A 17476-nucleotide genomic window follows, 5' to 3' on the forward strand; every position below is an offset into this window, starting at 1 on the left:
TAGCCCCCTGCGAGGGAAAAGTGGTCAGAAGATGTACGGAAATACCTTATAGTGTTTACAGTATATGCAATGTTGTTGAGTGAGCTGGTATTTATTTTATTCTTCCGTGTCATGACATTATTAAGGCGTTTATCGGTGGTATCGTGATGTATTCACCTTGATATGTTAGGGGAATGCATTAAACGGGTGTTTCGCTCCAATACATAATAAAATTTACATTTGTTACCGCTGCTTTTTCTGATTTTTGAGCGCTTTTGTTTACGCGTGAACGTCTCCTCGCGCTTGAGGTCAGCAGCTGATTGGTGGAAATCGGAGCCCTCGAGACCTCCTGCGTGACAGGGGCTCACAAAGGCATTCCAAATGCTTGTTTGCGTTTCTGCGTGTCTGCGCACGCAAGGCCATACGTCTGATTTCCATTAATCTGTATTTGCTTTCTTTACGCGCTTCTGTTCGGGACAAGTCGAGACAAACCACCGCGACTTCCCAAACGAAAGGGGTTTCCGGGAGATCTTTGCGTGTGTACACTTCCGGTAAGAGTGGGCGTGCCATAGCATTTAAGCACCAAACCCACGAGCGGGTCCTCGTGGCGGTGCAAAAGCAACTTTGCGCAGAAGGTTGCGGTGAGTTGCTGCGTAACTTTGTGCAACTAAAGGCGGTTCAAACAAAACGCGTCCATTCCTCTGCTCAATCTTTCCAGATTAAAGGAAAACATGTATCTGCTGAGAACTTTCACTCCCTGGGTGCTGGTGGTCCTCCTCGGGTATCAGGTCTGCGCATCCTCCGGTGAGCGCATAGGAGCGGACCGCTCTGGGGGAGAAGCACGGGGCAAAGCGCAGGGCAGCGGGGGCAAGTCTTCAGCGAGCGGCCGAGGAAAGTTCCTCATCGATGAAGAACAAGACAAAAAAATGCAGTGCACGTGGATGGCGCAGGACGTCGCGGACGCGGTCAGGTTATCGGTGAAGTGCGAGGACCCGGAGGCGCGTATCAGGGGTGGCGTCACCGAGCTGCAGTGCCAGTACAACGCCAAACCTCAGCTCTGCCCCGGGTACCAGTCCAACCCCAAAGGGTTCTGGAAACAGGTGTCACGCGCGTTTAAACGGCTCCAAGGCAAAGTGTGCAACGACGTCCGCGCTCTGGTGAGGACCGGCATGTGCAAAGGCGCGCCCCGGGGAGCGCACTTCAAGCTGGACATCGGCAGCTCCGTGGCCTCCGCGCAGTCCGGAGGGGAGGATTCGCTCTCCAGCACTCCAGAACCGTCCGCCTGCGCCGCTCAGTCCCGGAGGAAGGCGGAGGAGCACTGCAACAGCTCCTGGGCCAGTCTGTGCTCCTTCTTTTTCTCCATGGTGGAAAGTGATTGCTAGTTTTACATTCAGGCAAATGTGAAGAATTTCCCCAGGTTTTACATGTTTACGTGGCTCAGGAAGCGTAATGATGTGCTGTTCACAATGCATTCGTTTTTATTTTATTTAAAAAAAAAAAGATGGGAACATGTGATGTGTTAGCAACAAGGCAGTGTCTATTTTAGGACATGTTTGCAAAGGTTTTAAAATCTTGGACAATCGAACAATTCACCATTTTTATGCTGAAATTGAATCTCTTGTGATTGAATATTTCTTTATTATGAAGTTATAGGTCAGACTGGCATGAGCTTCTCTTGTCACTGTACTGTATTTATCACCAATAAAGGTTTTATACAAGACCACTTTGTTCCATTTTTTGACTTTTGACTAAATATATGTGACATCTAACAGAACATTTAAAACAATCTGATATTCGTGAATCAGCCATATCTATCTATCTATCTATCTATCTATCTATCTATCTATCTATCTATCTATCCATCCATCCCAGCTGTGTGTAATGTTTAATGCTTGAGTACAATCCCAGATGTGGATTTTACACTTTTCTTCTTGGGTCTTGACGCTCTTCACCTTCACCCTGCAGTTTCTCATGCTCTTTAAAAACCCAACTGGGGGTGATTTGACCACTCTGCTGCTTTAACAGCACTGGTGAAGATATCTGTTGACCTCAAGGACACATTCCAGGAAGGAGGACGTAACGCCAAGGGTCTGGAAACGAGGTTACCATCCAGAGGTCTGTATCAGATGCTTCCTATCCACCGCTTCATGTCAGTCATTTTTCCATCTTCTGTCTCTTCAGGCTTTAGGAGGTCCATCAGATGGATAACTAAAGTGAAAGAGCTTAAAATTGCTGTAAATAAGATCAAGAACAGGCTTCCTAAATGGTCACTATGCTTTTAATTGTGGTGTATTTAGATATGTTTGATCTGAAATGATTGATGTGCTCTTATCTCAAAATACCGAGATAAGAGAAACATGCAATTATATATTGTTGGGGCAAAAACAGTATTAACTCAAATCAGGGTCTTCAAAGAGCTTCAGCGGGTGTGTGCTCATTCTGTCAACAGTTTCTTTTCAAGATCAAGAAATAACATCTCTTCCATCTAAGTTACCCCACTCTCACATGCTTGTATTCAATCCCAGGATCATTCCAACAAAACCAAACGCCACACCCGATGGTGGTTAGTTCCTGATCCCACCGTTCACACACACCTGACATAAACCTACCTGCGCGTTTGCTGCCCTATTAGCAGATTAAATGCACATTTAAATACCAGTTGTCATTCTCTCAGGGCTCCTCTAACAGCAGTTTGATAAACTCATCATAACAAAGCAGAATAATGGGATGTGTTTTGGTGGATATTTTCAAAAATCATGTTTAAAAGGACATTTTTTTGAAAAAAGTTTCAAAAGTGTACACATGACCCACCAAGAGAGCCACAACACGCGCGACAGATATGGGGGAGGAGTCGAGGGTGGGAGGAGTTTGGTGTGGGAGGAGTCGAACGCATTGTTCTGCTGCTGGCTCGAGGTGGCCTGACGCCACACCCTGCCGTTCAGGCCCTCTCATTGGCTGCCCGTTTCTATGGCAACAATCAACTCCGAAACAAGAGTTTTTCTGAGGGAATAACAGCGAAACGGGATCTGGAATAATCCCTCTCCCTTGAAAACACGAAGTAAAACAAATGTCGTTTAGCTGAAACCTGTGATCACCTCAAATCCTAATGACGTGATGTGTCAACAAGTGTTGATAATTATTTGCATTTCTTGATCATTAATAATCATTAAGCAGTAAAATATTTGTCATGCAGCGAATAATCAGCGAAATTTAGTCTTTGGACAGAGAGTGGAGGGGATGAATCATATAATTACATAATCAGGGTATTTCTGTAAAGTTGGACTAACAGCCAACTGCAGATTTACTGCACTTTTCAGCAGTTGTCAAACGCTTCGTGGCGACAACCACTAGGTGGCGCTATGCGGACAAGATTTATTTTCTTCCCCTTCCTAAATCCGTTTGAATGGAGGGAGAAGCAGTGGTTGTCATTCTGAATTTGGGAATGCGTTGGTGTCTGAAAGCTTTTTGCTTGCTGAAATAGGTAAGTTAATTCCACGTGTTGCTGGCGTTGGTGCCGATGCTAGTTCGTGCTCGTCCTATAGCGGCAATGATATGTGACACATGCATGCGGTTAATTTAGAATTATTTTTCTTTGTTGAGCCGTAATTTTGTTGAGCTTCAATGTCCCATGGTGTATGTGCAATTGGGTAATTCTGTATGAGAGGCTGTAAGGCTAATTTCCTCCTCCCTCCGCCTTTTTTAAAAATTTGTTTGAATTGAGGGAGAAGCACTGTAGCTAATGCTCCCAAAGAAAAAGTGATAATCATTCTGATTATAATTCTATGGGAATTCCTTGTGTCAGAAACCTTTCTATTTGTTGAAATAAATTGTAGTAAAATAGCCGTGAGGGTGACCAGCAGGGCAAGACGAGTGTCATCCAATACCACCGAGGCCAGATTTTATTTTGATTAAATTTTGTTTTGAGGGGTGAATTTATAACTTGGTGAAAAATGTGTTAATAATTGGAGAAATAATTGGAAAAAACAAAGGGTACAGTAAGTGTGAGTATTTCTTTAGTGTATGTCCTCTATGTAAGGTCAACCTCAACCACGTCAACGCTTTAATTACGTTATTTATAACTTCAACTTTATTTTCCGAACCGGGATCATTATAATATATTGTGAAGTCTAGACCCTGAGATTTTTTAGTATTGATAAAGATCAAGCTTAATCTTATATTCATGTGGTTTAAATTACCAAATAAAACGAGTGGCTCAAAGACGCGACTCTGCCTCCCCCTATTGGCGAAAGCTGGTCAGTGCATGGTTAACGTGCTGCAGGGAAACGCATGCGTAGTGACACAATAAAGAAGAATTTTAGGGTTTTATTGTACTTCATCAGATGAAATGTTTATTAATGCACATATTGCTTCTGCAACACGAGTACCGGTATAAGTGCAAAACGTGTGTGGTTTGACCCAAGTGAGTCACATGGTATTAAATCACATTGAAAATGTTAGTCGACCAAAAGCTGAGTGATATTGTGGACAGGAAATATTGAAGTTAGCAACCCCTTTGAGACCTTTGCAACAATGGCTAAAAAGACCTGATAATCAGTCCGCTGGATACAAAAGTTTCACATTAATTCTTGATGACTCCCAGTGAGCTTCCCCTTGCGGTTGGCCAACTTTGAACTGGACTAACTTTGAGGCACTTCAGGTTTGGTTGGTTTGGTTTTTCATTGTTGCTGTTGTCTTATGCATCATCGCCCCCACAGAGCAACAGTAAGGCCTTTCTGTAGTCACCACCTGTATCTCCCTGTAACATAGGTGGAATAAAGACGGAAATAAAGGTTGCCCACTGTAGCTTTGGTTCAGATGTGTATTTCAAAGTACAATTAATAAACAGAAAAGTATTTACTTGCAACTGTCTGTATTTGCTGTGCTGTATATTGTTTTTGTAAGTACCTTGATCATGGAATGAAGAGAACAGGAAAACAGCCTTCTGAATGCAGCTCTGATGTCCAACATGTCCACCTCACTGCGGCTGACCATCACTCTTATCAGGGTGTTGTCATCAGTTCCTGCACCCTGCATCGGGGCAATTTTACACATTCAATTAACTTCACACCCAATATCGCTGCAGAAAAAAAAAAATTGCTCTTCACCTTCATTGCGTAGTACAGGGTCTCAGCAAAATAAGCTGGAACGCTCCTGGCACACTTCACTTCAAAATGGGGGAAAAAGTCATTATAATGTTGTTTTAAAGGTCTGACGATTAAAAAAACAGGCATCCATGCGTACCCACGGCCAGCAGGAGGTCCTCCAGACTTCCAGATGTTTCTCTCTTAATGCTCTCCTCCATCTCATACCCAGCCATCTTCATGTATACGTCAAACACTGAAAAAGGTCTAAACCGGTTACATCAAACTGTACCTGTACGTGATTTTGTCCTCTCTGTAACTCTGAGACCAGCATACAAACCTTTCCTCAGGTGCTCTGCACTGCGGTTTCCAAGGATGGTGACAAAAGTTTGCTCATCAGTGCCAAACTTCTCTTCTCCGGCTTTGAAGAGGACCTGCAACCACAGAGACACAATGCACATTTAATCCAAAAATAAAAACAAGCTTGTTTTCAACAACAAATTAACATTTAATGTCAATGCATAATAGATCAAAACGGGCAACTGAGAAAAGTATTGAACTAGTTCACAAAGATAATGTGCATCTTTGTCCACTAGAGGGCGTCAGAAACCCATGACAGCCATTATACAGCGACTGTCCAAAACACATACACAGGGGCCTCAGTGTAGGGCCTTTAGATCCTGCTTTCAAACACGTGACGGTTACACTCGCAAACAAGAACACACAAAGACATCTTTGATTCTGAAGAGCAGAGTTATTTGCTGATCCCACCTGAGCATCGGCCTCAATACTCTCCTGATGGATCCCCGTCTGCCTGTTGGCCTGAGAACAAGACAAATTAATTAATTTACCGCAGAGGAGAGGAGAGGAGAGGAGAGGAGAGGAGAGGAGAGGAGAGGAGAGGAGAGGAGAGGAGAGGAGAGGAGAGGAGAGGAGAGGAGAGGAAAGGAAAGGAAAGGAAAGGAAAGGAAAGGAAAGGAAAGGAAAGGAAAGGAAAGGAAAGGAAAGGAAAGGAAAGGAAAGGAAAGTTTACCTGCAGCAGAATAACCAAAAGTCTCTTGAAGTGACCTGAAGTGTCACCAGAAACATCTTCCTCCAGGTCATGATCGTACTCTGAGAAAGAGGACACACGTGTTCTCAGGGTTAATTTAGGGATCTACTCTCCTGAAAGGTAAATACATAACAATCAGACAAACTGTACAATGCCTTGAATACACACAGTGTATTCAGGCTTAGCCCTGAGGTTCATTCAAGTCAGAATGTACTGATTACAAAAAAGGTATCAGAAAACGGGAGTAAGAGCTGTGTTTTAGTTGCGTTAATGTGCAGCAGAGCAGGCCGGTATGCGATGCTTCAGCATCAACGGTCAGGGTGGGCCCATCCTCACTTCTGTCTCATGTCAGTATTCACAGCCACAAAAAGGTGGTTCTGCTGACTTCACTGCTCGATGACAAAGGAGACGCCTGTGACGCAACGTGATGTTAATCTGCTAACATGAGCAAAAGCTGGAGAGGGGCCAACGGACAGTCCCACCATGAAATGAATTAAATGATTAGAATATGACAACAACTGTGTAGGCAAAGTAACTGTTGCTGTTGGTGATTTCCAGGTGTTATTTTCATGTTTATTTTGTTCTGGATGACTTAAACTCCACGTGTATAGGAATAAATGTAAGGTTTTACCCTTCTTGTAAGCAGCCTTGATGGCGTTCACCACCTCGGGGGTCCTGGAGGCGAGGATCTCCACCAGGACCTTCTCGTCTGTACCTGCCCCCTGCAGGTCAAGAGAAGGAAAAGAGCCTGATGAAACATTTCTGTGATCATTTATGTGCTTCGTATCTTGCAGTATTTTACCTTGATGGCATCGTGGAGGGATTTAGCGTCATACATGATTGGTGGAGTCATCAAACCAACGATCAGGGTCTCGAATTTGCCGCCGAGCTCCGACTTCAGGTTATCTACCAGGTCCTGTCATAACACGGAAGCCCAGGTGAGTTATGATAATAATACTGTTAAATGTTACTGAACATGTCGTAAAACTAGTTAAATAAAGAGACTGTGGATGGCTGTTAGGAGAGTCCAACCTTTCCAAACAGAGTTTTGTAGGCAGCTTTAATCTCCTGCCTCTGGACATTGCTGCGTGCCGTCAGCAGCTGCAAGATGGCATCTTCGTCCGTCCCTAAGGCGAGAGAAAAGCCCCGTGGTGACAATCCAAGCGTCAAATGCTTGTACACGAGCCACGGGTGAGTCACACAACGCGGAGACGAGCGTGCGCCATCTGAGCAGATTCTTGATGCTTATCACTTTACTCGCTACACTAACTGCTTGATTACAGTCTCGAGGGGAGTTGTGCAGAGGCGACGCCAACTTCAGCCCTGCTCATGTGTTCGTGGACGACTGTTGCCTGGGTGGAGCTCCGTTCAAACAAAGGAGGATTCAAGTAAACAACACGGCCTCTTTACTACAGCCCGACATGCCTCTGAACTGTCACACGACCCCGTGTTGACATCAGACACGCGGCGCTTACCCAGCCCTTTCATGGCCTTGTGCAGGACCTCAGCATCCGCGCTGGAATTGAAGTTTCCGGAAGGTTTCACGCTGCCTCTGTTGGCCTGTGGAACAGATAGAGCGCGGTTATTTATTTACCAAGTCTTTTGACATCAGATTCCCAGCAGTCACCGCAAACCATGCAGTTTAAGAGGAAGTAAATTCTATTAAACACCAGGGTTACGCTGGATAAACATTTATTACTACGAAGAATTAAATTAACTTCTGGTCACCTCGGTGAAATAAAACTAAATGAGAAACATCTCTGAATAACATCGATCTAAGGGTGCGGAAATGTGTCTAATTTTGATTAAACCTGACCCAAAACAAGCCAAAAGATGGTTTTATGTTGTAACATAGCTGGATTGATTGCAGATGCTCCCTAACACGACACCTTAAAAAAAAAAAGTTTTTTTGGAAATAGGGAAAAAAAAACCCACAGGAATGTCTGTGGGATTCTTCCCCTGAAAATCTAGGAGGGAAAAAAATGAGGGCAGGGAAAAAGTTGCTGTTGGCGAGCAGGATTCTGTCTTTTACTTTGAAAGGGGAAAAATGTCCACGAGCTCCTCATCACCACGGTCACCGCCACAAGACCGAAATCTAATCAGTGGGCGGACAAGAGGGAGCAGAGATGTTTGGAGTGTTGATGGCTTCCACTGGAATGTTGGACATGTGTTGTCAACCTACAGAGTGACGCCTGTGTCCTGAGCAGGCTCAGACATGACCCGAGGCTTGGGGGGGGGCTTCTGGAGCAGATATGTTGACCCTCTAGGAACACACCTGCCGTGTCACCCTGTCCCTTCACTTCAGCACAATAAAAGAGCTGTTTCATCCCCCTATCTTTGCTTATGACCTGCGGTTGTCAGGGTTTCACCTGCAATGATCACCTGGAGGGAAGTTCACTTATCACATCAACAAATATTACGCAAGAAGCGACTGTAGTACAACTGTCTGTGTGTAAAGATAAGGCTAAAAAACCCGAGTCACAATAGCCCTAATTCTGCTTTTATTGTGAAACATCAACATGATCAAATATGCAGATGTACATTTTTGTTTTACTGAATGACTCATCAAGGGAGGGGTCACATTTAGAAAATTCTTTTTTTCTTTTGGAGTTTTGCAGGGGAAAAAATAGAGTATTTGCACACAGCGAAAATCCTGCAATATCTAAGAGTTTTAAAAGAGTTATGAAGCTATTTACATCAGGGTGGATGACCGAGAAGCGCTGAATAAAATGGAGATGAATACCAGTCCTACGAGCACCACAGCCAGGCCAGATGTTCTGTTTTACCAGGTAGGGAACAGCTTTCACCAAGGAAACTGGAATCCCAGGTGAAAAACGGTATGTAGCTGGTAAGACAGAAAACCCAGCAACACTGCGTAGGACCGCGTTGCCTAGCCCTGGTATACAGTTAAATCCCTTACAAATACAGTTTATCTAATTAATCCAAGCTGCAGCTCTCCCAATTTGTCTGCACATGTCATTACTAAACTTTAGTACAACTTAACCCTGTTTTACTTGAATGTTACAAGCGTGTATAAAGGGATATCTACAGGTTTGTGTGTGTGATGAGGACGCTGGGGCAGAGTTGACTGATAACTGGGATCTATACCAGTGAGTAGTAGATGGGTTTAAAACCCCATCTACTACTCACTGGTATAGATCCTTTGAACTTTAAAGAAACTAAAGCCAGGACTGTTGCTGCGTTCCAGAGTTCAGCTCCACCCTGACAAATGGAAAATGGACTAATTCCCCTTTAAGAGAGAGAGAGAGGTCGGCGGCAGAGACCAGTGTAGACCCACCCAAATGGAATACAGCCCACATGACTCATCCACCATACTTCCCTAAATTACTCCTCAGTTCCACAAGCATACACACTCTTCAATCTTGATAAACTGGACTAATATTCAAATGGGACATCTACATATTTCCCCTGCATGTAACTGACATCCAACGGTTGTTGAGTGGAATGTACACAGAGGCTCAGGCGCTCTTCCAGATGTGCTATGACATCCTGTGTATTCACAAAGGCTTAAGTTTAATGTAAACTTCAGACGACGTGTAATATTTCATCCACGGGGGGGAAAGTCTTCACATTCATCACGCTCCCAAAACAGACTTTGGATCAAACTTTGCATTATGTAATTATGGGGGGGGAGTGGGCGTGGTCTTGGAGTTCAGAGGTAAACACAAAACAAGACATTTGCATAAATAACGGTTTTGGGTGGACTGCTTAAACACTTTAAATGACAGTCTGGTCTTGTTTTTTCACTCCTCAAAATCCCTAAAATGAAAACCACTTACCATTTTGAAAGACTTGGAAAAGGACTCGGAAAGAACAAAGTCTGTTGGAGGGGGAAAAGAGGGATTAGGGAGGATCTTGAAGTTGAAACAAGTGTTTAGTTTTTTGTTTTTTAGCTTTGTTCTTAGAGAAAACTGGTGTTATCCCGCAGAATTAGAGGTCAACTTTCAGCAGAAGCGACGTGTCTCGTTTTGCCTCCAGGTAGACCCCCGCCTCTCACCTGGCTGGTGCTTCCAAAAACGTCTTATTTTGAAATTAAACCGAAAAACGAGACGTTTTCGGGACTTACCGGTGAAGTTGAAGCGGTCGGCTGGAGCTCGGTCAGCGGACAGAGATAACCGGCAGGCAGAGAGGGAAGTGAAGAAGGTCGGGCGGTGGAGAACCACTCGGAAATATCCTACGTCGCGCGCGTGCGGGTGCGCGCGTGCGAACCCCACCCAGCTCTAGCTCAGCCCTTTTCCTGAAGCATTCTGGGAAACGTCGTTCCAAAAGATGAAAACGAAGAGAAAGAATTGGTTTGATCATTTAAGGATGTTCATCGAAGAGTATAAACTAAATGTTCATGTTGGTGTACTTTGAGACCAATATTAACTGTTATAAATTCGTAATATTCGGGAACTTTACATACTGAAGTGGTGGCTTAAGACACTATGTTTCCCAATACTGGATTTGGATACAATCGGTTTTAGTCTCTGTTCTGCAGATATAAACTTATCACAATGATTGTTGTACGCCGCTTTAAAAGGCTGATGAGCACAGAGTCTGCCCTTATTTGTTGCTCTTTAATTCATAGTTGTTTATCCTTGTTTGTTTATTCAAGCCTATATTTTGGGGACCTTGTGTTTGAACAAATCAAGACAAAATTATAATTTTCCTTTAATGATGTACAGATCTGCCCCACACAATTAATTGTTTTAAAGTAAGTTATCCATCATTTATTAATTGTTTTCCCCATGATTCAATGCTTGGCAACACCTCTGGGTAAATGTGACAAAAGAGTTCACCCATCTGAATACAGAAGATGGTAAATGGTGAGAATAAAGCAAAGCTTTTAACAATGATTAACAAATTATCAAGCTCAAATGATGGAATGTGATACATCTACATCTCCTTGGAACATTGAGGAATTTCAAAGTTGATTTACAGTCACCTACACTGACCTGGTTTTCACGTTATCATTTGATCTGCTGATAAAGCATAATGAGTACTGTAGCTCTTAAGGACAGTCAACAGTGAACCGACACTGACAGAGTTCACACCTTAAAGTTAAAAATTACCAATCAGACTCCAGTTTGTCTCTTGTAAATTCCCATTGAATGGACACATCTAAGGTATTTGACGTATTGATTAATCAATGAATGTTCTCAGTCATCCAGGTCAAAGAGAAATTTTGGCATAAGAGAACTCATCTGGACTTCTGTTAATGTTGATTTGTGTTTTTCTGTGTAATTTTTAAGGATATTCAGTTTGTCTGAAATTTATCTGATGGTTGGTTTCTGATGGTTGGTTTCTTAAACACATTCATCACACTGCATGGAATGTTGGATATAGACACCAAATTAGATTATCCTGGAAGAAGACCGAACCTTATCTTAAATTCGATTGGCATTTTTTCTCTTATGAATGGTTCTGTTGCATTTTGGCATGTTTGGCATCTTTGTGCTATGTTAATGGATCACCAGGTTAACCCATGAGAGCAAATCAATGCTAACAAAGAGACAACAGCTAGCCAGCCAGACAGACAGACAGCCCGCCAGCCCAAAGGAAACTGGGATCCCAGGCGAAAGCAGGCCTCCACCTGGGTTGTGGACCTTGCGAGGCCAGTGCTCACACTGAGCTGTCTTCTTTCCTCTGACGGTACAGCCAGGACCTCAGTCTGTCCTTCTCTTGGACCACTTTCCTTTACCACTTTAGCCATGTTCACACTTGTCATCTCTGCATCGCAGGGCAGGCAGACTGTTACCCTGCCCACAAACACCAGTAACCTCACAAGGATACACCCTGATTTTAAAGCCACCCTGACTTCCCAGTCAGTCTCCTGGCACTATACTATGTCTATTTCTCTCATGTGCGGCCATCACGTGGCGCGCCCATGGATTGGAAAATTTGATTAATTAAATGCTTTTCTCAACTGAAGACCATTGGACACAGCTGTGCTCCATTACTACCTCGCTGTGGTGGTGGTACAGCAGTAGCGTTCACAAACTGTGTTCGACATGCATGCTGGGAGTCAGAGGAAAATTGATCCATCTTAGCCCCTTTTCAACTTTAAAGAGATGATAATTAAACGCTAGAACTGGATACTGGGTTTATTGTGTTGAGCTGTTTAACTAAAAGAAAGGATAAAAGGTATTCTGTTTCTCTGCAAACAGACAGATCACGATAGAGCAAACACCCTGATAACAACATGGCAGTTAAAGGATGAAGCTAAGTCTAATGTGAGCAAAATGGCTTTTTCTCACCAGTATGATTAGAGATGTGAGGTTAAATTAAAAGGGAACCTCTAGTTTATGGGAATTAGAATTTTAAGGAAAACTCGATTTGCATAAGGAGAATTAGATAAAACTGCAATCTTATGATTATCATGTCACATGACTTCTGGCGACATATACCGGAAATGTAGACCACAGTGCCCCCAAGTGGAGGGACAGCCACATTATCATTATCATTATCATTATTGTTATTATTATTGTTATTATTATTATTGTTTGCCTCCAAAATGACATGTACAATTCAAAAAGTACCGGTAAGTAATAACAGGGGAAATAATAGCACTTTTTCAATATATATTTAAAGTAGTCTGTGGCTGTAGGGTTCCCTCATATCATGTTTATAGGTTAAAAAATAGTACAACATAGTTTTGCCATTTTTAATTGCATGTAAACTAAACAATAACTGTGCATGCACTGTTCATGCGCTCCCTCTTTTGTGTGCAGTGTTCATGTTTTGTGTTGTTTCTTTAATGTGTTTGTGTGTGTGTGTGTGTAATATTGTTTAGCTTTACCTGGCCCTTCAATGACATGTGGTGATTTTTCTTTTCTTTTCTTTGATGCAGGATCCAAGAACCAACTATGCTTATAATATAAAAGTCTGTCTTGGTCCTCCAACTGGAAATGCTGGTACCTTTCTGAGCTTATAGCACATGTGCCTCTTTGGCTTTTCTGAACTAGTTGAGAGGCTGTTTAAAATGGTTTAATTTATCAGATTGTACAATGGTACTGTTTAGAAACTGTCCATTCTTGTTTTTAAATATGCACACCCTTTATCAGAAAATGCTGGAACAATCCTGAAATATACTGCAAGTATGGGTGCTGATAACAGCACTTTGCTGTTACACAATTAAATGTTTCCTTATCTGCATTTCAAATTACCTGTCAAGTATGTATTTAATGAACACAGTAAGTTGTATGCACGTTTTCATACAACCAGATATAAACTAAAGACAAACAACATTCAGCAACGTCACCACATTCATTTATAAGACAGAAAGTGTTACATTAAACTTATATTGTTATACTTGAACCATGAGCCCAGGTCCAATGTTGGATTAAAAATAAAAATACGTCACATCTGTCCTTCTAGAAACGACGGAGGCATCCCACAACTAGCGGCGGGAATTATTATATTTTAGTTATTCAATGCAGTCATGTATCCACTGGATTCATTCCAATACCTACATTTGATGTGGAAACATTTTAAAAATTCCATTTCACCATTAATATAACTCTGTTATGTGTTTTAAAGAGGACTTAATGTTTACATCAGCGGTAACCTCCACCGAATCCCCCCCTCGTCTGCCGGTAAATGGTATGACCGGCAGTGATAAGTACGGTCGCGTCTCGTTGGACTTTCTCGCCAGTACCTGTCCGCCACGTTATCTGGGTAATTGTGATATCATTAAACTTCCAAGTTCCGCCTAAACACAATCAAAATGGAGTGGACCGCCATGGAGCTCAATCCCGAGGTGAGTCGATATTTACCTTATCCTAGCAGTACCGGTTCGTTTTCAGTAAACTCATATGAGTTTTTCCTGTCGTTTCAGATGCTGAACCTGGTGAGTAGCCAAAACGTTAGCACGCAGATTAATGGCGACGTTTCCGTAACTATTTGGAGGTAAGTTTTGCAGTAGATGATGGGACGCTTGCTGGAGGGATGTTGAAACGCCACCAGGCCCGTGGCTTCATTAAAAACACGGCTCGACAGGTTCCATCTGTATTGTAAAGTTTATTTTGCTTAAAATGAAGGGGGAACCCTGAAAATAGGATGCGACAGCAAAGGAGGGGAAGCGTGGTTCTCATTTCCATCATCCCCAATGCTGCTCCCAGTGACTCGGCAGCTTAAAGGGTGTGGTCGGTGTGGACCAGCAACGCAGCATCTTTAAACACCAGCGGGGGGGGGGGAAATCTGTGTCGGCACCGTCTGCTCGCCTATTTCAGGGGTTTCTTTTGTGTTTTGGTCCAGTTGATGAAGTCATTGGGCGTGAACGAGAGCTGGCGCTTCGTTGACGTGGTCGGGCTGGAGAGTGAGCAACTGTCCGCCGTCCCGAAACCCTGCTGCTCCCTGATGCTGCTTTTTCCCCTGACACAACAGGTAATGATGGGGGGGGGGGGGGTGTGACACCAGGTACAGTGAGGGGCTGGTGGAGGCTGTCTGGGGTAGGATGGAGGATGGAAGCCAGCCGGAATGCGTGGGCAGGATCTGATGAGACAGCAGAATCAGATTATCTCTGTCTCATAATCAAATTGATGTAAACAGACCTTTACAGTTTTAGTACTTTTGGATATCTACACATGGGTTCCATCCTTTGTTCTAATTGCCTTTGTTTATGGCTGCTGGATCAGAAGATGCCCAACGTGACAAAGTAGAATATGAAAATGTCTTTTTCAGCACGAGACTTTCAGAAAGCAGCAGGCAGACAAGATAGCAGAGGACTCTGGGGTTTATTTCCTGAAGCAGACAGCATCCAATTCCTGTGGTACAATCGCTCTGCTGCATGCTGTTGCCAACAACAAGGGCAAATTTGCTTTTGGTGAGTATACTGTATATCCATCGTAGAATATTCAAAATAATACAATGTTCAAAATAATTGAAATATCAAGGGAAAAGCTTGTATTGCTGGGCAACTGATGGCAATATTATCATGGGAGGATTTTTGATACAACAATTCATTTTATTTAATTTTTTTTTTAATACTTTCCAGCTAGTGGTTCTGTGCTAGAGAAGTTTCTTAATGAGACTGCAAACATGTCTCCTGAAGACCGTGCAAAACACCTGGAGAACAATAAGGTCAGACAAAAACCACATTGCTACATTTTTGAATGGTTTTCGAAAGATGTTATGGCTGGTTTTTAAAATATACCTGCTGACATAAACAAGCTTATGGGCCAATGAGCTAAATAAATGAGTTTTGTGATCTCTGGAAACTGGTTTATCATAGAATGTAAAGATATAAATTCAATTTGTTTGAAAGAACTTGTTTTAATAGACTCTTGACCCTCATACACAGTATTCGTGTAAATATTAAGAGAAAGCTGATAATGAAACTCCTGCCATGATGCACTTACATCTTCCCCCACTGGGGGGCGCCAGCGTAAATAAAATAATTTGAAAGTCACTTAAAACCTATTGGACTTAAATACAGACGTTGTCCGATGTCATGTTTTTGTTGAGTGATACATTTTACATATCTTACATTGTAAATCTTTTTCAGACCATTTTTGACGCTCACAATGAGGTTGCATCTCAGGGCCAGTGTAGGGTAAGTCATGAGACCTTGATGCACACTGCACACCTTCAAAATGTCTCTGCACTTTGATGCAGCACAATCTCATATTTGTTTTGATTTGATACCAACATTGTCCTTAAGAGGCTTGTTTTAGACATTTAGCCCAGTGAAGGAGACATAATTACCTTAACAGTGGATATTTTTCTGACCTCCACAGCCAGCGGCTGACAAAGTCAACTTCCACTTCATCACCTTTGTTAATGTCAATGGACAACTCTATGAATTTGGTAACTATTTGGCATCATTTTCCCTGAATGAGATTTTATGACTGTTGTGGATTCAGAAATGACCATTTATGTGTTTTTAAGATGGGAGAGTGAACGGGCCTGTGAAGCATGGATCTACTAGTGATGAGTCATTTATCATGGTAAGTAGACTTGCTTTCAATGTTTATTAATGTTAAACATTGTGAAGTATCTTTTTTCAACAAAGTTGTGGTCAGAACTGTTTGCTTTAGTTTGATATTAATATTTAGCTTTTTCTTTTTGCTCCTTAGGACGCTGCCAAAGTGTGCCACGGTTTCATGGAGAGAGAGCAGGGAGAGGTCCGCTTCTCCTCTGTGGCTCTTTGCCAGAGTTAAACAATCAGCCATGCACAGGAAAAGTTAAACAAAATGTCATAGCATTCCCATAGAAAACATAACCTACAGGCATCATAATGACCTGTAAACATCTGCAGAAACTGCTAGTTCAAGCACATTGTCTCCACTTTAATTAAAATGTTCTTTCACTCATGTCCACACACCATTAGAGCTTTTTGTTGTACTGATACGAGGTCGACCTTTTGACATTTGCCTTTCATCAATCAAAGCCTGATCATATTCACTTGTGTATTTGTTCCCAAAGTTGTCTCTTATTGGCATGTTTGCGTTGGCTTAAATACACATTGTGCCCTTAAAGTGAGGAAGTTTGGAAAAATGTGTTGAATGAAACATTTTGCACACTTGTGTGTGGTTGCGCTGCATTCACAGGAAGAATTGGATTGTTCTAACAACTTGAGTGTTCTGTATTTCCATTAAACCAGACTCATTAAAAAGGTTCAACAATGCTTTAGCAGTTTTAGAGAATTAAAATTAAATTGATTTGCACTTTTGTTGGTCCCCGGTGTTCACGGATTTGGCATTTAAAGCTTAAGCCAAAGAAACAGGCTGGTGGGCCAACTTTTGCTGTGATGGGTTGTTGTGTAGTGCAGGGTGTTGTTACTCACTGTATGAACTGTTTACCTTTCTGCACTTTACTGTTGCTGTAGTTCTGATTCAGCTTTTTGGAAATAAAAAATGGCAAACCCAAAAGATGTCTTTGTAGCTAAATTAACATGAAGATGCAAAAAGTTTCAGTAAAGTCTTTAAAAACGTACTTTTGTTTCAAATTGCAGGTAATTTTTTGGATTCCCTAAATTTAGAAATGGGGCAGTGTAAATGAGTTGAAACATTTAAAAAAAGGACCAAATTACTTTTCTGCAGCCGACTTTTGCTGTAGAACTGATTCATCTTTTGGAAATAACATACTAAAAATGTATTTCCAGATAAATGAATTCGAACATGCTTGCAGGTTACTCTCAGTAGAAAAACTTGGCTTTCCTGTAGTGTTTTTAATGAGACACCAATTAGTGTTAAGGTATCGAGAAGTTACCTGTCTGTATTGGCCCACATAATAAACATACGTAATTTTGCCTTTATCGGATTGTTTATTTTAAATGGCATCCATTAACGGGTCCAGATCTGTAATGATACATTTGGTGTTTGTTATCGGCGAGGATTTAGAAGAATATCTGGTTTTCCTG

The 17476-nt window shown here is 42.2% G+C and overlaps 3 protein-coding genes across 3 annotated transcripts; 2 read left to right on the forward strand and 1 right to left on the reverse strand.

Moving 5' to 3' along the window:
• The first annotated feature begins 466 nt into the window (after nucleotides 1–466).
• On the forward strand, nucleotides 467–1699 carry LOC101063596 (fibroblast growth factor-binding protein 1-like). Its single transcript, XM_003972472.3, has 2 exons — nucleotides 467–620; nucleotides 698–1699. Exon 2 carries the CDS (start codon nucleotides 711–713, stop codon nucleotides 1359–1361), a length of 651 nt encoding a protein of 216 aa, XP_003972521.2. The 5' UTR covers nucleotides 467–620; nucleotides 698–710; the 3' UTR covers nucleotides 1362–1699.
• A 2588-nt stretch (nucleotides 1700–4287) lies between these two features.
• anxa5b (annexin A5b) lies at nucleotides 4288–10332 on the reverse strand. Its single transcript, XM_003972421.3, has 13 exons — nucleotides 10199–10332; nucleotides 9912–9952; nucleotides 7587–7671; nucleotides 7144–7238; nucleotides 6914–7027; nucleotides 6743–6833; nucleotides 6094–6173; nucleotides 5832–5882; nucleotides 5401–5494; nucleotides 5221–5316; nucleotides 5085–5143; nucleotides 4885–5007; nucleotides 4288–4735 (listed from the first exon to the last, which is right to left on the reverse strand). The coding sequence occupies exons 2-13, from the start codon at nucleotides 9912–9914 to the stop codon at nucleotides 4673–4675; spliced, it is 954 nt and encodes a 317-aa protein (XP_003972470.1). The 5' UTR covers nucleotides 9915–9952; nucleotides 10199–10332; the 3' UTR covers nucleotides 4288–4672.
• Nucleotides 10333–13726: 3394 nt separating this feature from the next.
• uchl1 (ubiquitin carboxyl-terminal esterase L1 (ubiquitin thiolesterase)) lies at nucleotides 13727–16985 on the forward strand. Its single transcript, XM_003972420.3, has 9 exons — nucleotides 13727–13873; nucleotides 13952–13963; nucleotides 14371–14499; nucleotides 14797–14938; nucleotides 15110–15195; nucleotides 15620–15667; nucleotides 15852–15921; nucleotides 16003–16061; nucleotides 16191–16985. The coding sequence occupies exons 1-9, from the start codon at nucleotides 13841–13843 to the stop codon at nucleotides 16272–16274; spliced, it is 663 nt and encodes a 220-aa protein (XP_003972469.1). The 5' UTR covers nucleotides 13727–13840; the 3' UTR covers nucleotides 16275–16985.
• Nucleotides 16986–17476: the final 491 nt, after the last annotated feature.

The sequence above is a fragment of the Takifugu rubripes genome, chromosome 17, assembly GCF_901000725.2.
Source record: "Takifugu rubripes chromosome 17, fTakRub1.2, whole genome shotgun sequence".
Classification (NCBI taxonomy): Eukaryota; Metazoa; Chordata; class Actinopteri; order Tetraodontiformes; family Tetraodontidae; genus Takifugu; species Takifugu rubripes.

Coding starts and splice junctions, on each gene's coding strand:
- uchl1 (XM_003972420.3), top strand. CDS start 13,841: ATGGAGTGGACCGCCATGGAGCTCAATCCCGAG. Junction 14,500..14,796: donor TTTTTCCCCTGACACAACAG/GTAATGATGGGG, acceptor TGTCTTTTTCAG/CACGAGACTTTCAGAAAGCA. Junction 14,939..15,109: donor CAAGGGCAAATTTGCTTTTG/GTGAGTATACTG, acceptor AATACTTTCCAG/CTAGTGGTTCTGTGCTAGAG.
- LOC101063596 (XM_003972472.3), top strand. CDS start 711: ATGTATCTGCTGAGAACTTTCACTCCCTGGGTGCTGGTGGTCCTCCTC.
- anxa5b (XM_003972421.3), bottom strand. Junction 7,239..7,586: donor CAAGGCCATGAAAGGGCTGG/GTAAGCGCCGCG, acceptor CTCTCGCCTTAG/GGACGGACGAAGATGCCATC. Junction 5,883..6,093: donor TTTTGGTTATTCTGCTGCAG/GTAAACTTTCCT, acceptor TCTTGTTCTCAG/GCCAACAGGCAGACGGGGAT.